The sequence below is a fragment of the Lepisosteus platostomus genome, chromosome 8 (genome assembly GCF_059453375.1).
Source record: "Lepisosteus platostomus isolate fLepPlt1 chromosome 8, fLepPlt1.hap1, whole genome shotgun sequence".
In the NCBI taxonomy this organism is placed as follows: Eukaryota; Metazoa; Chordata; class Actinopteri; order Semionotiformes; family Lepisosteidae; genus Lepisosteus; species Lepisosteus platostomus.
Window position 1 is genome coordinate 3,785,055 of NC_142618.1, and position 23,997 is coordinate 3,809,051.

Below are 23,997 nucleotides of genomic sequence, written 5' to 3' on the forward strand. Positions count from 1 at the left end.
TGCTAGAGAAGAAACAAAGCGCAAATTTAGGAAAGAGAAGATCCAGGATTAAAACTGTTCCAAAAATTGGGAAAATAAAACCCCCCTTTGACACTAAATGAAAGGCTGGACTTCTACAAAACAGACTGTGAAGGACATAGCAGAGAAGCAAAATGCTTGAGGTATAAATGTTGCGGTTCTGTACTTGGGTGCTATAAAAGTTTACAACGGTTTTATGCACATTCTTGTTTATTGTTTGGATTGGGTGAATCGACTCATTTTCGTAAAATTGTCTCCATGGCTTTGTTCAGTCGAATATATATATTTTTTTCTCTTCATGTTCTGTATTGGCGCTGTGATCAAAAAAGACTTGGCCGCCCCATCCGTCTCCCATCCCGGGGACCCAGCGAGCGCCGCGCTGCTCCCGCGGCCGCCCGCCAGAGGGCGCCGTGCTTTCCGCCGCGCCGCTGAAAGCCCTCCGTCCACCCATCTCTCTCTCTCGGGCTGCGCCGCTCTCCTCTTTCCCCTCGCCGCCTGCTTCTCCGGTTGTTGCCTCAGCTACCGAGGCCACTTTAAATGTAGCACCAGGACAAGATGGCGGGTACGTACCGCTCCGGCTCCCCTTTCGAGCCTGGCCCCCCCTAAACCCCCTCTTTTTTAGACCCTCGCCGTCCCGCCAGCGGCGGTCTCTCCTGCCGTCGCTGCCCCGTTTCTGGAGCCGTGCTCGCCGGGCGGAGGGGGCTGCCGGGCCGGCGGCTGACCTCCCTCTCTCTCTCTCTCTCTCGTCTTCTCTTTCGCAGATTTGTCCTTGCTCCAGGGAGATTCGCAGGAGGAGATAGACGGATGTAAGTTTCCGTGTGTGTGTGTGTGTGTTTGTGCAAGAGAGAGGGAGAGAAAGAGAGTGTTGTTTTTTTTTTAATTTCCTCCCCCCGTAACTTTCTCGCCGCGACCGAGCGCGGCGGTGGCGGTGGTGGTGGTGATGATGATGATGATGATACACGGTGGTGTGTTGTTGGAGGAGCTCCCGGCTGTTCTGCGGGGCCTAGGGAGTTAGCATCCGGAAACCAGCCCTTCTTTTACAAATACAAAAGCAAAGCAAAAAAAAAAAGTTTTTGGAGCGTCTCGTTTTGGGCTGCCCCGGTGGGGCATGTTTTTTTTCGGGGGGGTGGAGACGCGTGTTACCCATTTTATTTGGGTTTCCTGAAGAAAGAGAGCAGGCAAGCAAGCAAGGGGGACACGGGTTCAAGCCGGCGGCTGCGAGGGTTTGTCGCCCCCCAAAGAGACGTGGAGGGGACAGAAAACGTATGAAAAACAGCCACCCTGGAAGTGTGTTTGCAAGGCGAGGAGGGATTTCTGGCGAAGAGGAGTCTCGCCGGGGAGGAGAAACTGTAGCCCCAGACTGAAAAGGGGCGACGCAGCCGGCGGTCCATGTGGACTCTCCTTCATCGCAAAAGTCACGACGGTACCAGCAGCCGGGCCGAAGGGCGCCGGACAGCGCACCGCAGGGCAGCGGCGTGTCGGTGTGTTTTGCAGGGCGATTGCAAACCCCTCGCAGCTGAGAGTCGGACCTGCCGGCTTCGCGTCTTGTGTTCAGCAGCGAGACGTTGCCACCGGGGTCGGGAAAAGTGGCTGTTGCACTTCACGAGTGAATTGCTGGCTTCTCGTGTGTGACGAGTTTCTTTTTTTTTTTTTTGTGTGTGTGTGGGTTCGCCAGTGGTGCCCGAAGAAGTGCTGGTGGTTGAAGTTCAATTGTGGTGGTAGCGAAGGGGAGTGTGTTGCACCCTGGCAGGGATGTTGTAATCCGTCGTCCATCGGTACTGTCGAACTGAGCAGGCTTCACAAACAAAACACGCCCCTCCTCACGGCTGTTTTGTTTCGATCCATACATGGAAGTATTTAACCTCTTCACCGCCAGGTTTCGTGCATTGGATGTAAAGTTTTCCTTTGTTTAGCATCTACTTACCTATTGATGAAAGTTAAAGTAAGTTGTGCAACGTACTCTCCTTTTAGATACATCGGTAAAAGAATAAAAAAAACACATCTGGAGCAGGCTTCTGTCTTTTGAAGTATCATGGAGACTAGATTCGCCCTCACCAGTTACTAAAGAACTCGCACGTTAACTGTTGCAGTTGAAAAGGATGTTATGATGGAAGTTAAAGTTGTTGGAAAACTGTGCTGCTGCTGCCAGCAACTGTAACAGGTTCCTTTAGTAAATCTCCCATTAACAGTTTTCTCCTTGTTAATCCAGGCACTTTATATAAGCATAACATCATGGCTCTGAAGTATTTTGGTTTTTTTTGAAGTTTCTTTTGTATATAGTTACAGCTTCTATGCATACAAGAAACAAGCTTCACTGATGTAAGAATCATTGATTTTCTGATAAATGTTTGCCTGCTTTATGATTGTAAGCCCGTATTTCCAATGTTTCTGATAGTTGGTGTGGATGACTACAGCTCAGAGTCTGATGTCATTATTATACCTTCAGCCCTGGACTTTGTTTCTCAAGATGAGATGCTGACACCTTTAGGAAGACTGGATAAATACGTTGCAAGCGAAAACATTTTTAACAGGTATGCCAGAGGCCAGAAAATGTTTTTCTTTTTAGCCTGCGACTTTGAATTAAAATATGATTAGTGCTGCCTCATTCTGTTCCCTCAGACTGTTGCTGAATCATATTTAATTTATTGTGTTTTGGAAACTTGTCCATTCCCTGTTGTCTGATGTCCAGGCAAACCTCTGGGCTTTTTACATATTTTTTTCCACCTTTGCAACTTGCAAATCTAATCAGTCTTGCTCCTTTTCATTTTTTGCATGTATGATTTTCGCTGTGTATTGTTTCAACGTGAAGTAAAGACAGGTGCCGAGTCGTTTCTGTGACCGGTCCCCTGGAGATCCCAGCGTACTGCTGTGCTGGAGAGAGAGGGTGAAAGAACAGAGCCACCGAAGCCCCTGGACACCACCGTGCTGCTGCGCTTGTGCTGGTGTAGTGGCCTGAGCTGTCAGCCGACTGGAACCAGTTGGTATGATGTATCATTTTCGGTTTCTCCAGACAAATGGTGGCCCGAAGTTTGCTGGACACTTTGAAGGCAGTCAGCGAGGATGAACGGGACTGCATCGCTGTGCTGGAGAGAGTGAGCCGGCTGGCAGAGGATTCAGGTAGGCCCCGACTCTTCTCCGTCTTCAACTTGGCAAAGGGAGTCCGAGCAGTAATAGATCACCTTGGTTCACTCGGTCCTCTCTTCTCTACTGTGCTTGTCCTGGGGCTCACTCCCATGTGTCGCCCACTTGTTGTGATTCTTACAGCTTTGCATTTTAATCTCATGATGTGGTTAATTTAGAATTGCTTATAATGGGGTTATACATGTGAGATTAGTTTCATGGCGGTTAAACTTTTTTGTATATTGAATGGTTGTTAATCCTTTTCTTAATTAATAAATTCTAAATACCCTTGAGAAGTGTGGTTTCCTGATTCAGTGGTCTGTGGCAGTTAAGTAGTGTCTATAATCCTGCTGGTTTACTGGTGTGGTGCTGCTCACAAGCTAAGATTCTGAAGTGTAGGTAACGTTCACTTGATTAAAAGGCCAAGGGCAGTGAAATACTAGACCTCTTAATTAATCCAGTTTTGGGCCCCCTGCTGTTTGACACATTTGAGTGGATTAAAGGATCCACTGTTGTAGCAGTGCAGTTCTTCCACATGGATGCAAGCTCGTATTATTTGCACGGTTCCAAAAGGTTAAGATCGTTTCTATTTTAGGTTGTCTCGTGGTGCCCACGACATGCATGAGGGTTAAAAATGAACTAGTTTTAAAACAGCTTCTGCCTTTTATCTCAGAAAATCCCAGTGACTTTTTGATCTTTGCTCTAGCAAGCAATACACACTGTATTTACAACAGCCGTGCAAAACGTTGGTCTGCAGTGCAGAAATGTATTGAAGCCTGTCTGTCTTTGTATATCTTCAGTTGTTTTGGTTGCAGATTCACGCTTGCACAAACATGAAGATCACAGATAGGTTTATAACTGAATATGGTTGCCATTGCATGGTAAATAATACAGGCCAGATATATACCTGACAAAGATTCTTAGGCCTCTGGTAAAGCTCGAGATTTAAAATAACTATTAATCACTTGGTGTAGTGATAGACCCACAACTACAGCTAGGAGACTGACTTGTTGTTTCTTATTATTTATGTTTAGAGAAGGAAATTGGTCTTTGTTGAATAGTTTAAGGGATCAAAGAGAATGACAGTATGTTGAAGCTATAGTGCTTGTAAGGACGCTGTATCGATAATATTGATGTAATCAGTATCAAGAGGTTAAGCAGATACACCACAATACTAAAAGTTTTGTACTGTACAGTTTGCCTTGTGCACATACTCGGTTCCGCATTTCGTGCACTGTGGAAAGTGTCAACGTGTCCTGGCATGCTTTTATTGTCTAGCCAGACAGAAATGCTTCTTTTTTTTCCAGCTTGGGTCCATGACACAGTGGAGAACCCCACCCCTAGATTAATCACTCGGGAGTTTACTTCCATGTTACACATGCTGCAGTTGTGCGAGGAAAGCTTATTCGTGTCTGCTGTTGAGTCAAAAGACGCTCGCGATCGGCTTTCCTTCTGGAGGCTCAGATCTGTCACAGCGGGTGCCTGCTGCCCGGAGAAGTTCTGTCTCCTCCAGATCCTCCTGGCCAGCTGGCTGCACGTATTAGTGATTTCTGAAAAGCTCTGGTGCGTAGTTTGTTCTTTAAAAACTCTAAAGCAAACACCAGTGTTTTAATCTCTGTATTTGAAAATCAAACGTCCTGGAATAGTAAGCGTAGATACAATCGAGAGACCTGGTCGAATGGCAATTGCTTGAGTCGGATACGCTCACGTCACGATTAGTAGCGGGACCGGCAGTACGCACAGGTTGTGTGTCACTGTCGTGGGCCGGAGCCTGGGTCTTGTTGCTAGGCAGGTGCGATCATGTTTCCTCAAGCCGTGAAGCCCTTGGTCGGAGGCTCTCTTGGCTTTCTACAATTACGGCGCCCCCCTGTGGCCCCCCTGGGCACTTGCAGGTTGGTGCACATTGAGCAGGGCCGAAGACCTGTGGCCAGGCCACCCCTCCGTGACCATGATGGGAGACTCCTGCTCTTGAGGCCTGTACAGCATCTGGTTCTCCCAATCCGGTCGTTCTGGGGGTGGCGATGCTGCCATCGCTGGTCTCTTCACGAAGTGTGGAGTTCTTTGTCCTTTTTCCAAGATCTCCTTTCGTTTCGGGAGCATCGCCACAGCTGGGGACAAAAAAAAGGTTCATTCCATTTTCTAGGGTAGAGACCATGCCTGATGCAGCCAGCCGCTGGAATTGCCGCGGTTCGGTTTGGAGATGGCAAGTGTCCCTAACGCGGATACACCTTCCTTCTTGAAACAAGGCTCACAGCGAATGTCGAATGCTTCCTTTGCAGGACTGCGTTCTTCATAGGGTCCAGTTCGGAGATGAATTGCGTCATGTCTTTGCGCTCTGTACCGTAATGCAGATATTTGGGTTTTTGCTTTTTGCGCGACTTTCGACATCCCCAGCCTCTCGTATCCACCCTCATGATTCACTGTGGGTTGGAAGCCGTCGTGGCTTTGCTCCAGGCTGATGTCTCCTAAAGCGTATTTCTTGGTTCCACAGTTTCAGCGGTTATTTTTTATCCTTCATTCAGTTAAGGACTCATTTCAAGGCCTTTGTGCGTTGTTCTCAATGGGTGTGCCAGCTCCTGGTTTTTGTAATTTTCCACTTAGGTCTTGATATGCTAGGACCCAGGATGGTGCGTATAAGGTGACATTTTTGCAAGGCACAGAGCCCTTCTCTGGCAATCTAAAGATATGGGATGTTAAGCTGTAGATGTGGCAATGCTGTGGTATGTGGTGGCCTCACACAGTGTTGTAAACACGAGTATAAAACATCACAGGGTGGTGGAACAGCTTAAACAATATCGCGTAAAAATAATTCACTCCTCTCCGTGCTGCGATATAAATTTGGCACAGTTGTGTTTCTGCTTCTTTGTTGGCCTGACGTAATGGAATGAATTCTGGGGAGGTGGTGGTACGATGACATTGCTTCTTGGCCCACCGTGCAATTGTGGGAATTCGTACTGAAATACGTCCCAAAGACTTGAACTGGCTGATGTTCCAGCTGTCTTTCCAGTGTGCATACCCCCGGCGCTGGTGTGTTTTTGCGGTTGTTTTTGGCAACAGGGGTGAAAGATATGTAAATGTTTAAGGCAGATGATAGGTTCTGAGTTGGCTCCGTGCAAGAATTCTGTGCATAAATGGGGAATGTTTCTCAATCTGCACGTTGGCTGAAAAATGCTTGCTGTGAAAGAACTGGAATTTTAATTTTGATACACGTCTTTATAAATCCGTGTCATGTGTTCTTCATCACATGCGGTCTCTCTTTCTTGTTGTGACTTCTTGAGTGTGAAATGCATGTTGATATTTATTTCAGAGCCCACTGTCCGAGCAGAGCTCATGGAGCAGGTTCCTCATATCGCGATCTTCTGCCAAGAAAACAGGCCTTCCATTCCATTTGCTTTCTCTAAATACCTGCTGCCTATCGTGGTGAGATACCTCGCTGACCAGAACAACCAGGTAAGAGATCCCACCTCATTCGGCACATGACGATGTGCAGCTTAACAGACGAGCATGACCAGTACAGTGTAGTCACTCCTATCCGTCCTACTCTATGCTCATTAAAATTGTATATTCTAACCCATTTGCTTGAAAACATCCCTAGGAGACCAGATTTTAATGGCTTATGGAGCCTTTATAACATTGAGTGTGTAAGTGTGGGGGGGTGGAGCAAATTTGCTCATTTTAATGAGGAGAATTAATATTTATTCAAATTGAAAGGTTTTCTTCACTCACTGGAAACTCCATCCCCATTTAGGTCATCGCTTCTTGCTTCAGTAGGAAATAGCAGGTACAATTCTGTGCACCTGCATGAAAGACAGCGCTCCCTCGCGGTGCTTTGTTAAACGATATGAATCGGGGAATTTTACAGGTACTGTTGTTGTATTGATGCATCCATACGGTTTTTTATGCTGGTTTGTTTTGAATTCCTATGTGAAGCTGATCCAGAGCACAGAGCTGAGAAACCAAGCCTGTACCTTTCGCCCGTGAATTGTCTGTGATGGTTTCGCCGTCAGCGTAGTCTCACGTCTCCTGCCTCTCGTGCCCCCCCGCCCTGCCGCTGCAGGTTCGGAAGACCAGTCAGGCCGCCCTCCTGGTGCTGCTGGAGCAGGAGCTCATCGAGAGGGACGACGTCGAGACCAAAGTGTGCCCGGTCCTCGTGGACCTCACCGCCCCCGACAGCAACGACGATGTCAAAACGGAAGCCATGGCGGTGAGTGGCTCCACCCGGTGGTTAGGCGTCAGATGACTTCCTTGATTCCGTCATGTGACGCCCCCCCCCCAGGTAATTGAGCCGATTGGTGTTTTATTAGTCCCAGGGTGTGAGAGCGTCTGCTCTGCGATGGGGGGGGGCGTACCCCACCTTGCACCCCGCAACCCTGCATTGGATAAGTGGTTAGCACATGGAAGGATAGTGCCAGGGTGTGGTATACAAAAGCATTTGATCAAGTTGTAAACGGCTGTTTTTCAGATATTTCAGACATCCTTGAATATCTGTGGCGATTACATGTGAACTGAAGTGGGCTTCCTAAAGCTGCCCCCCCTACAGCTGCTTTTGTGAATCGGTCCCCTCTTCTCCTTCCTCAGATCATCTGTAAAATGGCGCCGATGGTGGGCAAGGACATCACCGAGCGGCTCTTCCTGCCGCGCTTCTGCGAGATGTGCTGCGACTGCAGGATGTTCCACGTCAGAAAGGTTGGTGTGCCGGTATATATTAAACCCCGCTCGAGAGCCGCGTGGCAGAACAACGAATCGAGGCCCTTTCAGGATAAAGGCCACGCTGCCACTCTTGTACTGCGAAGCCCAAGCCAGAATCGCTGGCGATGCCAGCGCTGAGAATCAAAATGCGGGTTTCAGAGTTTTGCCTTGCCGATGCTGGGTGATGAATAAGCTCTCTCGGCTGTTCAGTCACATACTTCTTGAGAGTCAGACCACCGACGGTCGGAATGTCACGTCGTCGTATTTTGCCCGGTTTTGTTGTTCCTTACCCTTGTTCTTGTGAAATCGTCAAAATGTGTGAAATTGTGAGAGTTTCGAAATGAGGTCACGCCTGCTGACTTCGTGCAGCCCCCCCACCACGAGCTGCCCCGGTAACGTTCACGGCGCGGTGCTCCGCTGGGGCCTGGAGTCCGAGCCTGGCGCTCGAGACGATTGCAGTTCAGGTCCGCTCTCTCCTCGGCTGAACTGAGCCTGGCGAAGGGCTGCCTCTTTGTGAGGGCAGTGTTGTTTTGAGCGTGCCTCGCTCACTGTAGTGCGGCGCTGAATGCGGTGTGCTGGGTACTGCCTCTGAGGCCTTCTGGTTTTGTTTTTGCCAGGTCTGTGCGGCCAACTTCGGAGACATCTGCAGCGTGGTGGGCCGAGAGGCTACTGAGGAGCTGCTGGTAGGTGCGGGTTTCAGACTGACTGCTGAATAATAGTAATAATTAATAATTGCTTACACTTATATAGCGCTTTTCTGGACACTCCACTCAAAGCACTTTACAGGTAATGGGGATCCCCTCCACCACCACCAATGTGTAGCCCCACCTGGATGAGGAGTGGAGTGCGTTAGTGTGGAGACGAAGACTAACGCTTGCATAGGAAAACATATTCTTTTCTATATAGTTTATAATGTAACATACGTTTTTCGAATTATTTTTTCTTAATATTGTGAAAGGCTGATTTTTTCAAAACTGAAAACCTTTAGAACATAGAGTGGCGTAGAGCGTGTTTTTTTTTTGCCATCGTGTGTTTTTTCGAGGGCATATAATTCACCCATATTGGCATTGTGGAGGAGTGAGGTGCATAAGAAGCGATATTCTTTTTTGAACGCAGAACGGGGTAAATGGCGGTACTGGTACAGGCACGCAGGTCTTGCTGGATTAGTGGAGGCTTTTCCTGAAGCTTATTTGTTCTTTCATCCTGTGTGCATGTCCTGGCAATCAGTTTTGAGACGGCATACGAAAGGCCAAGCTGCAACGCAGTGTTTCCATATCTCACGACAAAGAAGAAATTGCACAAAGCCCTCGGAGTGCACACCAGTGTATTTTTTTCCTGTTACTTAATGTTTCCTGGTCTGGCCAGCGTGGTGAGTCAAGGCCTGTTTCCTCATTGAGGAAGCCCTCTTTCCCCTGTGAGGCTGGAAGGGGTTGGGGGTTCGTGGTATCGTCAGTTGCCAGTAGTCGGGGAGCTGTTCGCCTCCCCCAGGTAAGACGAAGCCTGTCGGGGGCAGGCCCTGCTGTGGACGCCGGCTGCCGGGGAAGGAGCCCGACAGAGGGACAGAAAAGGTGTCTCGCTCCGGGCCTGAGTGCTGTTTTGCTCTTTGCTCTTCCTGCCCAGCTTCCCAGGTTTTTCCAGCTCTGCTCGGATAACGTCTGGGGGGTGCGGAAGGCCTGTGCCGAGTGCTTCATGACTGTTTCCTCTGCCACGTCTCAGGAAGTCCGCAGGACAAAGCTCTCTTCCCTCTTCATCAACCTCATCAGTGACCCTTCCCGATGGGTGAGAAGAAGCCTTCTGTTTCTTTCGCTTTCGGAAAGCAATGCCAGTGGCCTTTCTCAGGTTCACTGTGGTTTAAGCAGTTTTCACGCTACTTTTTTTTAGCCTTAAGCGGCACAACATCTTTAAAGGGCTGTTATGCAGATGACGATTTGCAAAGCTGCTTGTTTACTAAAGTCTTGACTTCCCATAGCTCGGTAGTATAAAAAGCTCCAAAACCGCAATCATGAGCTGGACTTGGCAGAATATAAACTCTTGCCCCACCCATTATTGTATTATAGATACACTGAAAGGTGTGGTCACGTGTTTAATGCAAAACTAGGCAAAGGAACTATTCAGGTCCTGCTGGAATCTCTAGTTACAACTCTTCAGTGCACAGGTTAGAAGTTAGTGGGACACCGAATGGGTTTATTTATGGTCCAGGTCATTAAGTGTATCAGCTGTGATGGATTGTGCAGGATCCTTGCTTCGTCTGCTTGTAATTGTTTAATCTCAGTTTTACTCAAGTGATGATCCGTCGATAGTGTTTCAGTCGCCCTGCCTAAGCGATATTGCTGTGGTCTAGGAGAACTTGAATTGGTTACTGGTTTGGGAGCTGCCTTGTTTTTTAGGCTGCTCTCCATTTACGAGACGCAGCGTGGAAGTTAGCACCTGCAAACCTGTGAATCACAAGTGCCGTAGGCTGCAGTAATGTTTAATTTTCCGTGCTTCCAGTCGGTACTCGAACTAAAAAAAATCACAAGGGGGAACTGTGCGTAGTGAAAGAATTTGTTACCCCTTTGCCCCAGAAGGGGGAATTAAAGGGTACCTCTCCGTGTTAAAGTGGGCTGTCTTGCATTCTTTTTGTTCTTCTTTTTAACCAGAATTGGTCCTCCTTTTGTCCCCTGTCAGTCTGAGCATTGCTACCCATGTAGCAAATACAACACAGCCAAGAGGAAACATCGCTCTTTCAGCTTCAAGAAGAGCAGCAAGCCAGACTGGGTGTAGTGCAGACCCTGCCTCTCAACCCTCTTGGCCTAACTAATTAGACCACAGTAGAACACGCAGCAGGCTGCTGCTTTGTGCCCTCTGCAGATACCAATTTAATTTGTTAGATTGTATTTACTGGCTTTTTTAAAACCAGGAGCAGAGTATGATATTTGGATGACTTACACCCACTGACGGTTTCTTGCTTTGGAACTGTGCTCGCTTGCACAGTCCACACAGAGTGGGATCCCCAGAAGAGCAGCTTTCAGCTGTGTGGAAGCAAATGTAGGGCTTTGTCCCCCGTCCTCAATATTCACTAGTAGGAGCAGAGGGTATATCTGGAAGTATTGATGGTACTTGATTTTGAAATATTTGTTTTTTTGTTACTGGAATGCTGAATGCATATGGCTGTTCAAAAGGTGCCTTTATTCTAAAGCACTAAAGAGGAGTCCGAGTTGATGAGCTTGTTTTAATGTTTGTCGGTTGCAAATGAACTGCATGTTAGTATGTTTAAAAGGTGCTCTTTGGTGAAAATATTTCCTCTCTTGATGTATAGTGAGCTTTGTATAAAGATCATTTTGAAGTGATTCTGAAGATTAACTTGCTTCTGGAAAATAGTCACCTGGTGGAGATGATTTGCCATGATTGGAAGGGGAGTAACCTAGTAGTGTCCTTGATTTTCGTCTGCAGACCTCGGCCCAGTTTTTGTTTGATTTGCGGCACGTTCTGTCAAAATTCTGGGATTCCCAAAAGCTGTGTTTAACAGGCATCGTGGCAGTTTGAGTTCACTGGGGTGCCTGTGGAAATGAGCCGCCAGGAGCGTGTGAGCGTGCTGGGGTTCGCTGCCCCTTGCGTGGGCGGCGCCAGGCTGGTCCTGGAGTCCCCCGCGCGACCGGAAGAAGTCCGGTTCCCGAGCGGAAGGGCCGGCAGCGGTTGTGTTTCCGTGCTGGCGAGCTGGGAGGAGTGCGGGGTCCTGCTCTCGTTCCTGCTCTCGTTCCTGCTCTCGTTCCTGCTCTCGTTCCTGCTCTCGTTCCTGCTCTCGTTCCTGCTCTCGTTCCTGCGGTTCTTCTTGCGGGCTTTGGGGGGGGTGGATGCTCACGCGCGCTCCCACTTCTCCTTGCAGGTGCGGCAGGCTGCCTTTCAGTCCCTCGGTCAGTTCATCTCGACGTTCGCCAGCCCCTCCGGCTCCGGCCAGTGTTTCAAAGAGGAGGACGAGGGCGCCCAGGAAGGGTGCCGCTGCGCGCCGCCGCAGAGCAGGTACCCCTCGGCCGGCCCGTCTGGAGTCGGCCAGGTTTCCCACCCGTCTGGCCCCTCCTCTGTCCTCCCAGAGGGCCTTCCTTGCCTTTTAAATTCTTTCAAATATTGTATTTTTTTATTTGAAAAAGAGAAGAAAAGCTTTTTCTTAGCTTAGAGCAGAGGAGATAGGTTGTCTGTGCTGGAGGCGGACAAGAGGAAAGGGCTTTGCCGCTCGGTGTAAGAACACGAGAGAGGTTCCGTTCAGGCCCCTAGCCCGTGGGGCTGTTGTCAATGAATGTGAGGATCTCATCCAGCTGTTGTGTGGAAGAAACCAGGGTATCGGATTCAATGACCTCGGCTGGTTCGTTTGTTCCACACTCCCGCAACCCTTGGGGTCTGCTTTAAGTGCACTCCCAACTAAAAAAAAAAGACATCTTTTTTTTTAAATGATATTTTCTGTTTTTTATATCTTTCCACGTTTGAGAGTGCATGAGAGCTTTGACACCTAGTCCCGTTGCTTTAAGACGTTGCTGTGTTCTTTCCTCTCCGCAAGCACGGACCCGAGGTCAGGGGTGTGCGTGGAGCAGAGGGTGGGGGTGTGCTAGCCAGGCCCCGCGCCGAGTCGTCGGTCATTTTAGAGTGTGTGAAAGAGACAGTAGGAAAGGCTTTAGCTGCTTCAGCTCTTAAATTTTTAATTGACCTTGCTTGAACAAGGTCATTTAAAACCCCCTGTTAAATGTCTTGGCATGTCTTGATTTAAGCCGGATAGTGGGGAGAACACATTTGTTGTAACTGTTGTTCTGTATAAGTTTCCCGATAAATTCTGACAATGCATAATGGTGTTGATGATTCTTCATTTTTTAATTGAATAATTACATATGCTGGCTTTTAGTTCAGTCTCCCCAGTTTTTTTTTTAACAGTGATATTTGACTTTATACGTCATCAGCCTTTTGGCTTCATAATTAACCGTTTTAATGTTGAGGACAGAACTTATAAAGGTTAGAGAGCTTTAACGGTACCTTAAGTTAGTCTTGATTCGTGTGCTGAAGCAAAAACCAATCCTATCTATAGTGTACCAATACACAATATAATGTGCAAGAAGGATACGACCGTATAAAAAGTTTAGAAGTTTTTTTTTGTTTAAGGTCAATCACAAACTGCAGATGTGGGGGACAGAGTTTAATAGTAATCATAACCATTCTTTACAAAACAGATTCAACAGAAAGAACATGTAACCGAAGTTGAATTGATGTGCAGTCCAAGTTCAGAGAGAAAGCTGTGCAGCAGCACAACACCACCTATGCCTCAGGCCTGTGTTCTGCACACGCATGTCAGCAAGGTGTTCTGATCCTCTGCACCAGGAACAGTCTGACCTGGCATGAGCAGGAAAAACAAAACCGTTCAAACTCGTTTTATACTTCCAGATCCTTTTTGGATACGATCGAATAATATCCTTTCCTGCTGTTCCCGAAACGTTACCAACGAGATTGTAAAGCAGGGGGGCGGGTTTGTTTCACCGCTCTCTCTCTCTCGGAGGAACTGAGACAGGTTTGTGTTGCAGCCTTGAAGAGGCCTCGGCGAGCGTGAGCGTGAGCGCGGGTGCGGACCCTGCCCCGGACAGGCTGTCCCGCGGGGAGGGCGGGGAGAGCACGCCGGAGCCGCGCCGGGACCCCCAGGGCGCCCCCGCTGGTGGGGCCGGGGAGGGCAAGCTCGGCTGCCCGTCGGAGGAGGGCCGCGAGCCCTCGGAAACGGAGGAGGAGGAGGCGGCGGCGCCCGCGCAGGCCCCTCCGGAGCCGCTCTCGCCCGGTGTCGCGGAGCCGGCCGCCAGCGCCGCGCCCCCCGCCGCGGAGCCGGCCCCGCGGGGCAGCGCCATCCCCGAGCAGGAACTGTACAACTCATTCCACTACTGGCGGACCCCCATCCCCCTCCTGGACCTGGAGCTGGAGCTGCAGCCGGCGCCGCGGGGGGGCCCGGCGGCCGAGCGGAGGCGGGACCCCCGCAGGACCGCCGCCCCGCCGGCCCTCACCCCCGCGCGGCGGCGGGAGCTGGAGGAGATGATCGAGAACCTGGAGCCGCACACCGACGACCCCGACGTGAAAGGTACGGGCCGGGGCGCAGGGGCGCGGAGGGCGGGAGAGGGCGGCCCTGCCGATCGCGCCGGTCTCGCCAAGCCTTGCCGTTCTGGGGCTGGGCGTCACGGAGTCCAACCTGCCATTCAAAATCCATGATACCCCCCAACTCGTGGGCAACACATTGTGTTTAAAACGTGTTCCGTGGTCACCAACAGGACACGACGAGACATCGTCTCAGTAGGAAGCTTGTCTTTGGAGGGCCGAGGACATGCCAGGCTCAGCTACGAATATTACTCTTAACTGAACAGCTGTCCGCCGGAAGTCTTAACTGGCATGAAGAGAAACTGCCGCAGAGATTCAAGCACAGGATGTGGATTGGAAAGATTCTTTAAATGCATGTCAAGTTTGTACGTTTGCTGGCGATGGTTTTTTTCCCCCCCGAATTCTTTCAGATTTGTAGTGTGCCTCAAGGCCGTATTGCAGAAATGAATGGGAAGGAATAGTTTAAATAATTGCAGGTTTCTGGTTTTGGAGTTCGTCAATACCGTTGAATCACGCGGAGGCTGTGTGGAATGATAATGGCAAGCAGGCAGTCAGCACTCGGGCTCCACGCAGTGTGCCAGCAGCCAAACGATTAATTCCACACGAGTTGCTGGTATGTCTGCCGCTTATATATATTTTTTATATTAAGAAAAAAATCTGTAACTATTAATCGTAGTTGTGTTCTTGTTCAAGCAAAATGGCGCCTACTAGTAAGCAATTTTTGTAACGAGGAGACAATATGATGAATAAAGTGTTAACTCTTTTTGTTTGATGCTGTTGGTTCCAGTTACCATAAATATTGTAATTGGCGATTTCAGGTTTTGTATTTGGGAGACTGATTGATAGCCTGATGGATGGATAGGTTTGTTTTGTAGCCCGAGTGACTGTATTTGCGTCTGGCTCAGGCTGTTGGCAGCGTGAGGTTTAGCTGCACAGAAAAGACGGGTTTTAACTAGCAAAGCCATGTACTTCCCAGATGGGAACTTCGCCGCTGCTTGTTGAAAGGAGGGTGAGAACATCTCGGTTGGGCTGTGAGGGGAAAAAATGCAGTTTTCACAATAGTTTTTCAAGTGTTTTTTTCCCAGACATGAAGTAGCTTGAATGCAGCTGGGAGGAGAGGTTGGTCGTGCACCGGGCCGCAGTCCGAGAGCTCGGTTATCTGAAGTGGCCAAGGCCCGGTGCGGTGTTTCGAGGATGTGATGTACATGACTTCATTTCTGATCGCTTTGTGTTCTCAACTCTGCTGGTGGTGCTGGTTTGTTCCCGGTGGAGACTCCTATAATTTGTCTTCCCAAATGCCAACCACCACCTGCACGACCGCAAAAGGATCCACTGGCTTCCACCGAAACTTTGCAGTGTCCTGTGAACAAGGCTCCGAATTTCACCACTCTGGTGGGGGGCCGTGAGAGCAACAGCAGGTTCATCCGAGAAGGGCGACAACCCCAGGGTTGGAGGGATAATTGCTGCCTCAGCCTCAACAGAAAAGTGGTTGTTTTGGCTAGTGCACTGCACGGGGGAAAAAACAGGCCCATTCACTGTCAATACCGAGAGTTTGAATGTTAGAGTAGTATAGAAGTCCAACTATAATCTAAGGCCGTCGCCAGTGGGCTGTGTGAAAGGCCCAGTCACTTCCCTTATGAAACAGTGTATTGGAAGTCCTACTTAAAACTGCACTGTGATGCAATTAAAGGATTTCCTGTGTGCCCAGCTGACTCTCCTGGCTAGTTCTCAATTCTCGCTGTGACGTGGTAGGAGAAACAGGCGTTCAGCAAGCACTTTTGTAGAGCCATGCTAGAAAATGTTTACTTTTTACTTTATTTAGTTGTCCCTCTCACTAAATCTGGATTTACCTGTCGATGTAAAGGAAATAAGACGAACACAATCAGACCGCTTTATCTAAGCACTGGATCAAGAATGAACCTTTAACGGGGAGGTTTTTTTCAAAAGGTTATGAACATCTGAATGGACTATATTGTATATTGTATATGTGTGCTTGATGAATTTCCATAAAAGGTGGTTTAGACAGGACCTACTGACTATTTCCTTGGGTGTCCCCACCCGACAGGAGATCGTCCAGTTCAGCTCTTAGAATAGAGGTCAGACTGATGGGTCCACAGGCTTGCCAGGACGTGCTGTTCGTCACGGACCTTGCTCTGCTCACAGAGATTTGTTAGGCTATGTGGACGTTCGTATATTTCAGGAGAATTGCGTATGTTTTGAGTGAAGTGGTCTGCTCCCTCCTTTATCAGCCTACATTCTTTCTCATCCTTGTTCATGCTGTGCTGCAATGAAACATAAGTCCAATTTGGGTATTTCATATTTCAGCTTTTAGGGGAGGGGGAATGAATATTGGAAGTTTGAAAAGATGTTTGTGGTTTGCTGGGGAGTCTACTCTTGTGTAGTAACTATGTAGAAAGCAGTTTGCGCAAGACCATCAATATTTATCTTAATCTTATTTGGAACTTGATCACAATTAAGTTACAATTCCTGCGAATCCCTGAAATTGCAAAGCCTTTAAGCCATACAGTATGTTTGCTATTAGTTTTTTCATCTATATTAAAACACATTAGTTTAGAAACTCACTCTCTGGAGTTTCTGGTATAGATTTCTCTTCCGTAAGTGTGCTGTGAAACCTGTGATTTTCTGTTGGAAGGTGAGGGGGTATTTTTGTGTGGATGGGGATTATCGGTTATTTTCCCTCCCTTAGAGTGTTTCAGGTTTTGACTTCTCATTTCTTAAGGTCTTGCGCAACGTACATTTTCTCAAACTTCTGCACCGGAAGTTAGAAATGTATGAAAGCTACAAAACAGATCTGCTGAGTTTTGGATTGTACCCTGAGATGCACTGAATGACCTGTTCTTTTCGCTTCAGTTTTTGACCCATGTACATTAACAGTCCTTTCACGCCCTTTCTTTGCATGAGGTCCCTGTGCTGCCTGAGTAGAGCCTTCTTAAGAGAGAGCCGTCTTTCATTTTTCTGTTTGGGGAAAGAAACTCTTCCCTCATCGGGAGCTGCTCTTTGCGGTCCCACTCCAGCAGCTGGGGCTCCTGCCTGAAGATCGTGCCGGTTTTCTGAACCTGCGGCTTGCTTTTTGGCATGTTCTGTTTTGCAGCGCTTGTGCGTAGGGTCATCGTACCTCAGGAGTAACTCGCGAGGCTCATCACAACCGGTGTCATCTCTTCCTGCTGGACTTCTGTATAAAATGACCTGTAAAGCAGAAATTAGTATTATAACGTAATTCCTCTCTGCACTGATTTATTGAGGTTCGGGTCCACAAGTGTGTACAAGAGCTAGCAGCTTGTTAAACCAGCAGGGTGGGATGTGCTGCATGCCGATGACGTGTTTTTTCCTCCTGGCAGCACAAGTGGACGTACTGACTGCCGCCCTGAGGGCCTCGGCGCTGGACTCTCACCAGGAGGACACGGCGCAGGAGCCCCTGGACAGCCGGACAGAGCACAGCGAGGAGGGGGGCAGTGAGGACCCCTTCGCTGTCGACACTGTGCCTTTGATCTGCGACTCGGCAGAAATTGAGGTGACTTGCATGCCGCCAATTCTACAGCTGCAGAGCGCAGAGATGGTTTTCAGTCACCTGGTGCTTATTGAGGCATTTTTATGTTTGCACATCAGAGATGCACTCTTTTCTGCTGGTGGGGGTAGGCTCCTTGGCCCAGGCTGATCTGGGTTGTAAGGATCCCGTTGGGATTCTTCTTGAATGCCTGTGGGAGCTTAGCATCAACAACGTGACTTTGCAGATTCCATATAGTCACAATCCGCAGGACAGCATTGCTATTGTTTTATGGCAGAATGTTTTTTGTATCTTTTTTTCCAAAAACTGTGTGATTTCCCAAGCTTGTTCCTGATCTCTCAGAATCTTAGCATGCTTGATTTACAGAGCCTTTGGAAGTGAGGCATTCAAGTAAGATCTGGTTGCTGATGGAAGTTGTGACAGTAGACCGATTGGTTCTGGACGATAAAGTCCAAAGCTGTGTCCTACTATGGTGGCAGAGGGTATCTCCTGGCACTGCCCAGAAGACTGGCCCAGTGTCCCAGCTCAGTCCCAGTTGAGGCTCCTCTAAAGTGGACTGGAAAAGTAATGGCCGACTTTCACTTTGCAAGCTGCTGTTTGGTTGGCTGTTCGTGATCTAGCCCAGGGGCGTTGCCGTGCGAGACAGCGCACAGTCCCGCGTGAGGCTCTGCTGCAGTCATTTGATTTCACCACCTCCCAGGCCTCCGCCTTCGGTCTTTAACGCGGAAACGTTTTCCCGCTCAGAGCAGAGAGGCCAGCCTCCAGCTCAGCCACGGCGAGGACTCCGAGCTGAGCGACAGCAGCACGAGTCCAGAGGAGGACCGGAAGTCCAAACAGCAGGTACCGGCACCGAGCGCGTCGGCAGGAACGGACTGGATTAACACCGTTTCTCTGTGTCCGCTGTCGTATAAAAGGGTTTGGCCTGCTCTTTGATTTTTTTAATCAACTTGCTGCTTTCTGAGCAAGTGTCATCTTGAGTTTTGGACATAAACTGTCTCGTCTTCTATTGAATACGAATCCTAGATACACAGGCGTTTGTGCCGAGGCCTGAATGCAGATCCTGTTGATATTGTTAAGCTCCAAGCGACCAACTCGGATATCTGCACTAGCAGTTCCGTCACTAGCACTATCACTAGCAGTGCAGACAGTGTGAATATCACAGCTTTGCCTATAAATCATTATAGCATGTAATATGTTTATCTTCTACAGAATTGTTTTTTCAGTGTTCGCTAAAGTCATTTTCTGCCAGGGTGTATAGAAGGTGTGGGAGTGGTCCTGCTGTTGTTGCTGAGTGATGTGAAAGCATTCTGTTTCTGGGATCCGAGTTGGAAGTGGAAAGGAACTACAAATGATTTGCTTATTTCTGCTGCAGGACGTTGTACCTCAGGCCCTCCTGGACCAGTACCTGTCGATGACGGACCCCTCCCGGGCCCAGACGGTCGACACGGAGATCGCCAAGCACTGCGCTTACAGCCTGCCCGGTGTGGCACTCACCCTGGGCCGGCAGAACTGGCACTGCCTCAGGGACACCTACGAGACCTTGGCCTCCGACATGCAGGTGAATTTGCCTGCGCCTCCGATTCCACCTTTCGCGTCGGTGTCTCGATTCGTGACTCTTCCACGTCAACGGCACGCCGGTTGGCCTGCCTTGTTTTTCCCCCCTCATTCCATCAGTTGCATCGTCCTCTCCAGCTCATCTGTGAGGTTTTTTTTTATTAGCAGGCTGGAGGGAACAAGACCTGGATGACTTTGTTTTGTTAGTGAAGCAGCTGTTCGCCGTTTCATGCCTTCGACTGCAGGGTCTACAGAACCCATTTTCCATTTCCATCGCTCTTGTTTGTCTTGGATGTTACCGTGTTGCCTTTTTACTTTTAAACTTTGAGAACTTAGATGTGTCTGGGTTTCTCACAGTCCTTCCCTGTTATCACTTGCTAGTCCTCCTCTCTCCCCTTTAAGACCGTACTGTCGCCGCCGCCTGGCCTCGTGTCTTTCCCTTGTCACCGAGCTCAGCTCTGTCCCACAGTGGAAGGTGCGCAGGACTCTGGCCTTCTCTATCCATGAACTGGCGGTCATCCTGGGAGACCAGCTCACTGCTGCTGACCTTGTGCCCATCTTCAACAGCTTCCTCAAAGACCTGGATGAAGTCCGAATAGGGGTTCTCAAGCACTTGTATGATTTCCTCAAGGTGAGATCTCCCCACTGCCGCCTCCTGAAGTTTTTTCGTTTTGCGTGTTTGAGTGGTGGTGCTTGTTGAGAGATGATTCTTCACATTAGAAAACAAGTCCGTGAGCACGGGGATGGTAGTAACCCGTGCAACTGCTGTGGATACTAACACTGCATTTAAATATGGTTTCTGAAAAATAATATGAAGCGCAATATGTCTCTGGAAGCTGAAGCCACAGCCTTGTCTAACATCATGCCTTGCGAGCCTTCTGAATCCTTTGTAGAAGCTGGATCGTACTGCTGGTTCAGTTTGATGGTATTCGTTTGCTGCAAGCTGTTTTGATGAACTGCTGAAGGAGAGATTGGCGTCATTTTTGGCAGAAACGTCTCGTCCTCTGTGCATCACGTGTACTGCTCTGGAGGAACAGGGTGTGCTGAAAGCTGTGCTCTGTGCCGATTCCCCCTCCCCGCAGTTGCTGCACCAAGAGAAGAGGAGAGAATATCTTTACCAGCTGCAGGAGTTCCTGGTCACAGACAACAGCAGAAACTGGCGCTTCCGAGCAGAGCTAGCGGAGTAAGCCTTCCAAATGCAGCTTTCTTGGCAATTTAACTGTGCAATAAAATTAGAATGGCAGTTTTTTTTTTTTTTTTTACTCCCATACTCATAATATAGCATCAGTCGTCACATGGAGAAACATTGCTACACTACCAATCATTTTTGGGGGTTTTCTGTCATTTTAGCTTCTTCATTAAAAATATTTTCTTATGGCCCGTGTCGGTTTTGCCAAGCATTTCAGATTTGAGACAGTTTATTTGAGACCCATTTTTGTGCAGTTTCTGCATGCAGTTTCTTTACTGGACGATCTTGTATCTCCCACATCTAGGCAGCTCGTTCTCCTGTTGGAGCTCTACGGTGGGAAGGATGTGTATGACTACCTGCGACCTTTAGCGTTCAATCTGTGTACAGACAGAGTCTCTTCAGTCCGGTGGATTTCCTACAAGCTTGTGAGTGAAACGCAGTGGTCTTCTTGACGGTGAAACCAAGTTCTTATGCAGTCCAAATATGGCACAAATTGTTTAATTTTGTTTTGACTCTGGGGTTGACCTTTTTGAAAAGTTCACCAATTGTATTGAGTTTGAATGTATAGAAAATACTTCCTGTTTTCATATTTATCATTAAACTGTGAAATCTTTTAATTCTGGATGCTAAATACTGATCGGTGAGTTGATTCATCAAATTAGATGTTTGAATATACATGGTGGGCAAAAAAACACACCGAAAGCTGTGTACTTTCAGTGTCTGTATTTTGCTCATCCTGAGGTTTTAAGGTCATTTTGTTTTCTGGCGCAGGTGAGTGAGATCATCAGAAAGCTGTCCTCCGATGTGACCTTGCTAGCTGATTTCATGGTGGAGCTTGTCGATAAGTTCTGTCATTCCCCAAAGTGGTCCGGACGCCAGGCGTTTGCTTTCATCTGCCAGGTAACACAACGGCCGCACACGTGTTTGCACGGGGACCGGCACGGATCCCTCATTGTGTCCTGGTGCCGTGCGATTGCTGAGCGGGAGGTGAAGCTGCTGTCTAAGCCAGAGACTGGCTCTATTTACGGATGCATTTGCAAAAACGGCAGACTGCAAGTCTTGATAAGTCCCTAAAAATCATGCAGTTCACTTGCTGTTTTACTATTCTAGTGTTGCGATAATAATTGCTTACACTTATTAAGTGCTTTTCTGGACACTCCACTCAAAAAGTGCTTTACAGGTAATGGGGATCCCCTTCACCACCACCAGTGCGCGACCATAGTGCATCAGTACGCTCCCCACACACCAGCTCTCGGGGAACAGAGTGATGAGGCCAGTTCAGAGATTATAGAAATCCCTTTTATTACAAATGTATCACTCATCTCTTGGGTGTGCAGCCTTGCTGCAGGGGGTTGACAATTGGAAGAGCTGCTTTTTTTTTTTTTTTTTTTTTAGTGTCTTGAGGTGTTTTGATGTATCGCTACTAGCATGATGCTCAGTGACCATACAGTAGCAAACTCCAGATCTGCACTTGCTTTCAACGAACCATTCCCTCAGTTAACATGAACCTCCTGCTCCATCATGAATACGGGCGGTTGGCCACCCTAAGCTTTGTTTTAGTGACCCAGCAGGTTGTCTGTTGTGTGTGCGGTTCGTGGACGGGGCCCAAGCGGAGGTGCAGCATGTCCTGCGTTTCTGAATTTCCCGTCTGCTCGCAGCAGTAGGACTTTCACGCTGTCCTTCCCCTGCAGCTGGTGATCGAGGACGAGTGCGTCTCCATGGAGCAGTTCTCCGAATACCTCCTCCCCCCCCTGCTGCAGCTCGTGTCGGACCCCGTTCCCAACGTGAGGGTGCTCCTGGCCAAAACCCTCAGGCAGACGCTGCTGGAGAAGGGTAAGGCTGCTCGACTGGCACAGGAGCCTCTGTTTGTGTTATTCACAGCTGTAACTCTTTTTCAGATCCACATTTTTGTTGGGATTTTCCTCTGTCCTAAATAGGGACCACCTTTTGTTTTTCTTTTCTAAAAAAAAAAAGTTGGTTGCCTTTTTTTTTTTTTTTTACAGATGAATATGTGGTCAATATTTGCGTGCATCAATTTTATAACTGGGGAAACGGCAGCCCCAGCTCAGCGATTTTTATCAGGATCAGAATGGCGAGGAACATCACGGCCGATTCCACACACCTACTCCTTTCTCAGTTCATAGGGCTTTCACCGGGAAGACGGTATAGGGAACCACATTCAGATAAAAACATATGAAGTCTTCTGTCCCCTCTGCAATGAATGGATGTAAATGTAGTCCCCCCCCCCCACTACCTATTTATTTATGCATCACTGTTGTTGGGGTTTCATGTGATGTTATGTGACTTTTATGGGAGAAGCCAAAGACAAATTTCCACAGAAGTGGACAAAGTACCTGTCCATGCACCCCTTACTCGTTGCGGTTTTGAACTGTCTTGATACCGAGACGTCCCGAACGGTCCTCCCTTTTGCAGAATACTTCGTGCAGTCCGCCAACTCTCACCAGGAGGCCTTGGAGCAGACGCTGGTGGCCCTGCAGATGGACCTGGACAAGGATGTCAAGTACTTCGCCAGCGTGCTCCCTGGCACCACGCGCATCAACGACGACGCCATGAGCACAGCGTCTTCCACCTACTGAGGCCTCGGGGCCGCAGAGGGCGAGGGGAGATGGACTGGCCCCTCCCTGCCCTCGGGGCAGCAGAGCAAGGAGCTGTGCGATCACCTCACTCCTGAGTCCCCGGCGGCAGCAGGCACTACAGCAGCGGAACCACTTCGGAATGACTGAGAACACGCCTGGAGGACCTCTCGCAAACCTCCGAGCGCCGCAGCTTTTTTTTTTAAAAAAAAAAGCAAACCAGAACCATCTTTTCTTGACGTTTTGCCACAGAAGCCTTAAAAGAGTCTTCCTTAATTGAGGAAATACTTGAATGTCTGGAGCCATTTCAAGGATAGAGGGAATTCAGTTTCTCAGATCATTCCTCTATTCTTTTTATTCAATCCTTTCTTTTGTCGTAGCAGAAGCCAGTATGACAAAGCTTTATTGAACCACATAGCAAAAAAGCTGTGTCTAACTTAATGTTTAAAGTGTAGGGTTTTTATACTGTGTAAAGTTGTCATATGCTGCAAAAATTGTTCTATGTACTGTCACAACCTTCGGTGTGAACTCGTTGCTTGGTAATGAAGCACGATTATCTTAAGGGCTCCGTGCTACAGTGTTTTTAAAGTAGTGCAGCACATTGTTGTACCCATGTACAGAACCTCTTTGCCACCGGAGGTCCTGCTCTCATGACAAGAACAATATTGTATTTTTTATTATGCTGGCCATCTTGTGGAGTAAATAAAAAGAAAAAGGTTAGCACATGTACTTGAAGTCAGGTATTTTAACTTGATACTGATATACTGCACCTTCTTTTGCTTTTCCTAAGGGTTATTTTCACGCTTTGTACATATCTTTGGCCAACCTTTTTCTCCCCATTTTGGTCTATGATCATGTTCAATTGTGATGCCTTTCTTTACCTGTCCAAAATAAATCATAATGCAAACACTGTTGCTTTTCTGTTATTTAAAATAGGGTGGTGTATTACTCCCCTCCTCAAGAGACCCATCCTTGAGTTTTAAATCCAGAAAAGGCGGAATCTAATTGGTAAAATCATAAGATTCTAACTAGTTCAGAGTTGCATAACATACAGCTTTTAGCTCTTTCGTTTAGATGACCAGATCCTTCAAAGCTGTTAATCCAAACTTGAAAATGCAAATAATCATGCTGTAGTGTAATAAAATGAAACCCTGACCAAACCTGTTCTGCAGTTTTAGCAATCCATTATCTGTTCAGAGTGTCTTGGTGGGTCT

The 23,997-nt window shown here is 48.2% G+C and overlaps 1 protein-coding gene and 1 long non-coding RNA gene across 3 annotated transcripts; one reads left to right on the plus strand and one right to left on the minus strand.

The window, feature by feature from the left end:
* Positions 1-433: 433 nt before the first annotated feature.
* Positions 434-23,690, plus strand: ppp4r1 (protein phosphatase 4, regulatory subunit 1). Of its 2 annotated transcripts, none has more exons than XM_088642087.1 (20): positions 434-580; positions 780-824; positions 2,414-2,549; positions 3,029-3,135; positions 6,446-6,588; positions 7,196-7,342; positions 7,717-7,824; positions 8,445-8,510; positions 9,448-9,606; positions 11,693-11,826; positions 13,368-13,906; positions 17,280-17,452; positions 18,191-18,286; positions 18,819-19,004; positions 19,470-19,631; positions 20,083-20,183; positions 20,494-20,614; positions 20,961-21,089; positions 21,881-22,022; positions 22,623-23,690. In XM_088642087.1, the coding sequence occupies exons 1-20, from the start codon at positions 574-576 to the stop codon at positions 22,784-22,786; spliced, it is 2,865 nt and encodes a 954-aa protein (XP_088498213.1). In that variant the 5' UTR covers positions 434-573; the 3' UTR covers positions 22,787-23,690. The 2 variants fall into 2 exon arrangements, with proteins under 2 accessions (XP_088498213.1, XP_088498214.1); XM_088642088.1 differs by having other exon boundaries at positions 2,465-2,549.
* Positions 12,971-17,281, minus strand: LOC148655522 (uncharacterized). The gene is made up of 2 exons (XR_015940706.1): positions 17,057-17,281; positions 12,971-16,202 (listed from the first exon to the last, which is right to left on the minus strand). It is a non-coding gene; the product is annotated as an uncharacterized LOC148655522 (long non-coding RNA).
* Positions 23,691-23,997: the final 307 nt, after the last annotated feature.